General features: G+C 45.9%; 1 protein-coding gene across 1 annotated transcript; it reads left to right on the top strand.

Annotated features, from left to right (window-relative positions):
* Window positions 1-264: 264 nt before the first annotated feature.
* On the top strand, window positions 265-4,411 carry LOC311033461 (protein strawberry notch homolog 2-like; the record flags this gene model as incomplete). Its single annotated transcript, XM_084040973.1, has 3 exons — window positions 265-288; window positions 605-867; window positions 1,240-4,411. The coding sequence occupies 3 exons, from the start codon at window positions 265-267 to the stop codon at window positions 4,409-4,411; spliced, it is 3,459 nt and encodes a 1,152-aa protein (XP_083897099.1).
* Window positions 4,412-7,457: the final 3,046 nt, after the last annotated feature.

Raw genomic sequence — 7,457 nt, 5'->3', positions numbered from 1 at the left:
CAGCCCAGTCCAAAATAGGCTATTTAACAACATTCAGTCAGTGGCGAAGAACCAATGGGAAAACTAAACATAGCCGAATGTGACCTATAGTGTCTTTTCTCCCCTCCCCCCCTTTCCCCTCATCGATATTTATTATGATCATTAGGATTCAAGCGACAACTAGCCTCATTGTGGCAGCGGCCGTTGCTAGGATACAGGTTGCCCAAATAAACGTGCGCTCTGATCTATGGCTCTGTTTGTATTTCCATATTTGGAGAATTGACGATGCCTCTCTCAGCCAATCACAATGTGAGTTTGGAACTACGACGTCTGACGTCACAACCTCAATATAAAAGTTCGCACAGCTGGTTCACCTTATAATGGTTAGCAATCAGGAGATAGTTGCCAACTCTGATTGTATTCATGCGTTAACAGAGACATATAAGGCAATCAAAGCTTTAACTCATTTCCATACAAATAATAGAAAAGAGATTAATGTGAATATTTGTGTCACATTGTGTGTGTTTGAGAGGATCCTGGATTAAGAATATATAAGTAAGCATCACACTTGCTCATTATGGAGAGAATGTATACTTTGTCTAATGATTGTGTACCCTTCCCTCAGCAGGCTGCATGCAGCAGTGTACCAATGTACTGGCAATATAACTCTAACACCAGTGTTCCCGCCCAGAACTTCAGTAGTAGAGACAGCGTGGCCACGGCGCCAACCTTCTGGGTCGTAGACAACACTTCCACCACCAGAGCACCAGCACAGAGCCAACTACATCTGAATGGTAGCAGGATGTTTCAGGATTTAGCAAGTTTGGAGGATATTTCTGCCATGATCAGCACCCCACCCCTAGCAGGATTCCAGGCTCAGAGAACAAAGTTGGCATCCACATACACTATGCAATCTGGAAACCAGCAGCAATACTGCTGGAACAGCAGCAGCACCAGGTACTCGGGATTCCCCTACACAGGCACCAAGGTTGATGCCATGATCAGCACCCCACCTCTAGCAGGATTCCAGGCTCAGAGAACAAAGTTGGCACCCACATACACTATGCAATCTGGAAACCAGCAGAAATACCATTGGGCCAGCAGCAGCAACAGGTACTCAGGATCCCCCTATGTCGACAGCCTGGCCACTGTGCCCAACCACTGGGACATAAACAGTACCACTAGCACCTCAGCACAGAGCCAGCTAGAACTTAATGGTGGCAGAATCTTTCAGAGTTACAAAAATAAAAAGATACAAAGCTCCCCTGCAGAGGAAGAGGAGGAGGAGGAGGAGGAGGAGGAGAAGGATGCAGAGATAGAGCTGGGACATGTAGACATTTATGCTGACTATAAACCTTCCAAATCCACCATAGGAATCTCCCATCCAGACATAGTGGTAGAGACCAACACACTATCCAGTGTCCCTCCACCGGACATCACCTACAATGTCTCCATACCAGAATCCATCATCAACAGTGGCCAGTTGTCAGCACTGCAGCTTGAATCCATCATCTATGCCTGCCAACAACACGAGAGGATCCTCCTCAACAACCAGAGAGCAGGCTTCCTAATCGGAGATGGTGCGGGTGTGGGGAAGGGACGCACCATTGCTGGAATAATACTGGAGAACTACCTGAAGGGAAGGAAGAAGATATTATGGTTCAGTGTATCCAATGACCTAAAATTTGATGCAGAGAGAGATCTCAAAGACATAGACGCATCCAATATTCCTGTTTATGCCTTGAGCAAGATTAAGTATGGAGACATAGCTGCCTCAGAAGGAGTCCTCTTTGTGACCTATGCTGCGCTGATTGGAGAGAGCCAGGCAGGAGGGCAGCACCGGACCAGGATCAAACAAATTCTGGACTGGTGCACGGCAGATTTCGATGGAGTCATTGTTTTTGATGAATGCCACAAAGCAAAGAATGCCTGGATAAAGAATATTTTTAAGGCTAAGATGGCCAAGGCTGTGCTAGACTTGCAGAACAAGCTGCCACGGGCCAGAGTGGTCTATGCCAGTGCCACAGGTGCCTCTGAGCCAAAGAACATGATCTATATGAGCCGCCTGGGGATCTGGGGAGATGGCACACCCTTTAAAACATTTGATGACTTCCTGTACGCCATCGAGAATAAGGGTGTCGGTGCAATGGAGATTGTTGCCATGGATATGAAATTGAGTGGCATGTACATCGCCAGGCAACTGAGCTTCTCAGGGGTGTCATTTCATGTCAAGGAGATCAGCCTGGACGATGACTTTAAACTGGTCTACAACAAAGCTTGCCAACTGTGGGTGGAGGCTCTGCAGGTTTTCACGTGTGCAGCAGACGAGCTGCATCTGGTGAACAGGAGGCATCTGTGGGCACATTTCTGGTCGTCCCACCAGCGCTTCTTCAAATACCTCTGCATCGCAGCCAAGGTTGACTATCTGGTGGAATTGGCCCAGAAAGAGCTGGAGGCTGGGAAGTGCATAGTCATAGGACTGCAGTCCACAGGGGAGGCCCGCACCAGACAAGTCCTGAATGAGAATGAAGGCCATGTCAACAGATTTGTCTCACTTGCAGAGGGTGTTTTCCAAGCCCTGGTCATGAATCATTTTCCCTCTGAGAAAATGAGGACAGGGAATAAGAGAAAACATAAGTCACAGGGCGGCCAGCCCAAGCGAGCTAAGTACACAGTGGACATCATCAGAAACTACGACGACAGTAGCAGTGACTCGGACAGCATGGACATGTACTCCAGCTCCTCACCAGACTCCCTGCTAAGCCACGATTATGTCATGTTCCATAACCACACTAACTGTAAAACAGCCAGGATAGGGGAGATGAAGCAGAGCCTTCTCAACAAGATATCCGAACTGGGACAATACCTACCTCTCAACACACTGGACGAGCTCATTGACAAGTTCGGAGGACCAGAGAAAGTCTCAGAGATGACGAGCCGCAAGGGTCGCGTGGTGCGGAGGCCCGATGGCAGCGTACACTACGAATCGCGGGCCGAGCAGGGCCACACCATCGAATTCATCAACATCAAGGAAAAAGACCGCTTTATGAGTGGAGAGAAGTTAGTGGCCATCATCTCTGAGGCAGCCAGCTCTGGTATCTCGCTGCAGGCAGATAAGAGGGTGAAGAACCAGAGGCGCAGGGTCCACGTGACCTTGGAGCTGCCCTGGAGTGCAGACCGAGCTATACAGCAGTTTGGTCGCACACATCGGTCCAATCAGGTAATGGCCCCGGAGTATGTCTTCCTCATCTCTGAGCTGGCTGGGGAGAGACGCTTTGCCTCCATTGTGGCCAAGAGATTAGAGAGTCTGGGTGCGTTGACCCATGGGGATAGAAGAGCCACTGAGTCCAGCAACTTAATTAACTACAACTTTGTGAACAAGCATGGTACCAAGGCTCTGGATACAATAACCAAAGCAATCCTGGGTCACATAGAGAACAAGGTAGACCTGCCGAAAGGCTACCCTGGGGATGAGGCCCAGTTCTTCAGTGACATGAAGAGTGGTCTGATGGATGTAGGCATCTTTTGTATGGGGTCTAGCTTTGAGATCGATACTGTGAAACACTGCAACGTCACTAAGTTCTTGAACCGGATACTGGGCCTGGAAGTCCACAAGCAGAACCATCTCTTCCAGTACTTTACTGACAACTTTGACTACCTAATTGAGAAGGAAAAGAAGGAGGGCAATTTCGACATGGGAATCCTAGACCTTGCCCCTGGTAATAATGAGATCTACGAGGAGAAACAGGAGACTTTCCTGACAACAGGATACCCTCAGGACGGACAGGTTGTTTTGTATAGGCTCAGCGTGGATAGAGGTATGCCATGGGAAGAGGCCTGTGAAAAGGCAAAGAAAGTCAGCTGCCCTGATGAGGGATTCTACTTATCTCACAAGCTACGAGGTAAGCAGCCATGTGTACTGCTAGCTAAGCAGAGCCCAGGGGGTCACGGTAAGTACTTTGTGGTGTACAAGCCCAACATTGGCAAGCAGGCCCTCCCTGAGAACCTAGACAGCCTGCTGCAACGTTATCACAAGGTGACTCCAGACCAGGCAAAGGGAAGCTGGGAGAACCAGTTCACCTTCTCCTTCGAGAAGTGTAGCCATACCAACTGGAGTGGGAGATGCAAGAACATTGAACAGGGACAACACTGTATGTACGGCGTTCGCATCCGTCAGTACCACATGCTGTGCGGCACTCTGCTGCATGTGTGGAATCGTGTGGCCGACGTGGTCTCCGGCATCAACAGCTCCAGCATCCTGCAGATAGTTCGCCTCAAAACCAAACAGCATAACAAGCAAGTTGGCATCACAATTCCGGGGAACTGCATAGCCCAAGTGCGTGCGAAGCTGGTGGCAATGGACAAAGAGGTGCGGAAGAGACGCAAATCGCAGGAGCGGCAAGCTCTGTGGGGCGACAGCTCCAGCTTGTGAGGAGTGGTTAGGCGAACAAACACCTTCTCGACAGGCCAAGCTTATCAACCACAATCATATACTGACCCATACATAATCCAGAGTCGAACTCTATTGCATTGGTTCCCAACGTCGGGTTACAGGTCCATTTGGTTCCATCTGTACACTCTCAGAGTTAAATTAACACTGAGTTGTTGACACTGTTTAACCACGTAAACCCAATATGGGTAACCGGAGTCCGTCAGGGCTCAATACTAGTGTCTTTTCGGTTTTCCGTTATTTTAGCTGATAATAGCCGATCGACAAGCTCACAATGCGGGGAGCTTGTCGATCTGCTATTTTCAGCGAAAGCTTTCCCCACAATACCGATATTGGGGTTTTAAGTGGTTAAACATCTGTTAGGGATCTGTTAGGGATTGGTTTGGGGCCAACTCATACTCCTAGATAATATTTTTTTTATTGTGGCCCTGTTAGGAGGGGCTAGCCTACTATAAGAGGTTCTGTCCGTCTGTGTGCATGTGTCTGTTTTTCGGGAGCAAATCTCAGATACTGCTGGATCAAGATCGGCACAAAATGTCTTGTGCCAAGTACCTCCACAGACGTTTCATATATTTTGAAATATGTCACTTTAATTATATAATGGAAGTCAATTGGGCTCAAATCAGGCTTAAAACCTTGCCCAAATTAGAAGTCAGATATCTCATAGATGACTGACATCATAGACTGACACATCAAGTCCGAGATCCACATGGGAGATACACTGTTCCCATGTGGATCTCTCTTTTTTTTGCCAATCAATTATCTTACTAACAGTATACTCACAACCATCTATCTACCTATACTGTAAATAAATGCGTGGACCTATAGCAGTGGTTCTCAAAGTGGATTCAATGGACCCTCGGGGTTCCTTTAGGGGGGTCTAAATTGACCCTTAAGAGTGTAACTCTGACGGTATACAAATGGGGTTCATTTGGTTCCATTTGTATACCGTCAGAGTTAAGGAGAGACATTGAATTTTAAGGTTTGAGAACCATTGACCTGTCAAACTACTTCAAAAGAGTGCGAAACGCCCACGGGCACAACACCAGAGGCAGAGGGGGCTCAACTGGTCTCATTCCCCCCAGATTCTGCACAAACATGGGAATGAATTTCTATTATGCCAAAATGTAAAATTCCCTACCACCACCCATCAACAACTCAACTGTGACTCCCTAGTCCCTACCCTCCTTCAAAACCATAATAAAAGAGCACCTGTCTACAATTTGCAACTAGACCTAGACAAGTCTTCTAGCTTGCCAAAAGAAATATACTCTATATACTTCTATTGCCTATGTTTTGATGGATTGAATACATTGGACCACAATGGAAACAAGCCCTCAGGGCTTTTTGTGTTATCCTTTTAGCATTATTGTATAACTGTACCTCTGTACTTTTTGCAAACTGTTAATAAAGTATTTAATCAATCAATCAAAATGTGTGCGTGCGTGCGTGCATTCGTGCGTGCGTGCGTGCGTGCGTGCGTGTTGTGTTCCTTGTGTATTTCGAGAACTGACCGACCAGCCATGGACCCAACTGAATGATGTGGTGAGTGGTAAGACAGTTGGCCTGTTCCCAGGACCCAGTTTAGTCTTTTCGTGCTTAATTGTCATTATTGGCAAAAATGTATAGTTTTTCCAAAATTGTCTCAACCTCTTTCAAAGTTTTGGGGAAATAGGAGATCTACAATGTTGCCACATGTCTCAATGCAATGTGTTGCGCTTGTAGATTGGCTATTTCAGCTGTTAAACAAGTAGGGCTTAAGTGGCTAACATCATAAGACTTATGTTTCTGGGTTGGGGGAGAATGCGCTATAGAGCAGCAATTCTCAACCTGTAGGCCGGGGACACAATCTTGTTTGGTGCCCGAAAGCCTAGGGCCGACCCTGCTATGACCCCAGTCCTGAGGAGGAGGGGGAGGACTGGAGCAGGAGTCTTGCTGCCTGGGAGAAAGCGGAGATAGTGGTACTGGATCTGGACACACACACACACACACACACACACACACACACACACACACACACACACACACACACACACACACACACACACACACACACACACACACACACACACACACGTATACACACGTATACACACAACAAAACTCTCCCAACACAAATAAATAGAAAATAACTTAAAGGACGACTTCACCCATTTTTAACCTATCTTTATATAATTGGTCTGTGTCTCAGAGGGCTGTGGACAGTTCAGAAACCCGCCGGCCTACCAGTGACATCATCGATGGGGAATGCAAGCTAATAGAAACTGCAGGATTTCTGCGTGCCGTGCGTGTAACTGGGGGGGAATTGTTATAGTATACCCTCCAAAAAAATCTAGAACACACCACTGGGCTACAGTGCTTAAAGGTAGGGTAAGTGATTTGCTTTGGTTAAAATAAGTGTTATATAGCTCTATATTCTGATAGTACTCATTGCTATAGAGTGTTTGTTCAGTATTAGGAGTCTCCTTGTCTCTCCACCTCTTTATTAAACAGAAAATGCATTTTCGTTTTAGTTTCAGTTTCATTTCCAATTTTATCCAACCAGGACAGAGAACTCAATCAGGATATAGATTAAACAAGTGAAATTGGAAGTGATGATACTAAGAAATGAGCAGACAAAATTGGAACTGGAACACTATACAAATTAAGCTTAAAAATGGGTACTTTCTCCTGATTGGCTGAGATTTTGACACCTACCGAAAAATATATTTTCTGTTTATTAAAGAGCTGGAGAGACAGGGAGACATCTGTTACTAAAAAAACACACTATAGCAATGATTACTATCAGAATATAGTATTTTAACCTTTTAACAAAATACTTTTTGTTTTAACCAAAAAATATCACTTACCCTACCTTTAATGTATGTTTTGTAGGCTAATGTAATAATGTATATCGGCACAGTAACTAGTAACTCAAGTTTTAGAAAAATTGTCGTGGAGTAAAAGTACAATATTTGCCTCTGAGATGTAGAAGTAAGTATAGGCAATTGGAAATACTCCAGTAAAGTAAAAGTACCTCAAAAGTATA

This window comes from Gymnoscopelus microlampas (genome assembly GCF_963454915.1).
Source record: "Gymnoscopelus microlampas genome assembly, chromosome: 18".
Taxonomy (NCBI): Eukaryota; Metazoa; Chordata; class Actinopteri; order Myctophiformes; family Myctophidae; genus Gymnoscopelus; species Gymnoscopelus microlampas.
Note: the sequence above shows the minus strand (reverse complement) of the source record. Positions and strands in the feature narration are given on the sequence as shown.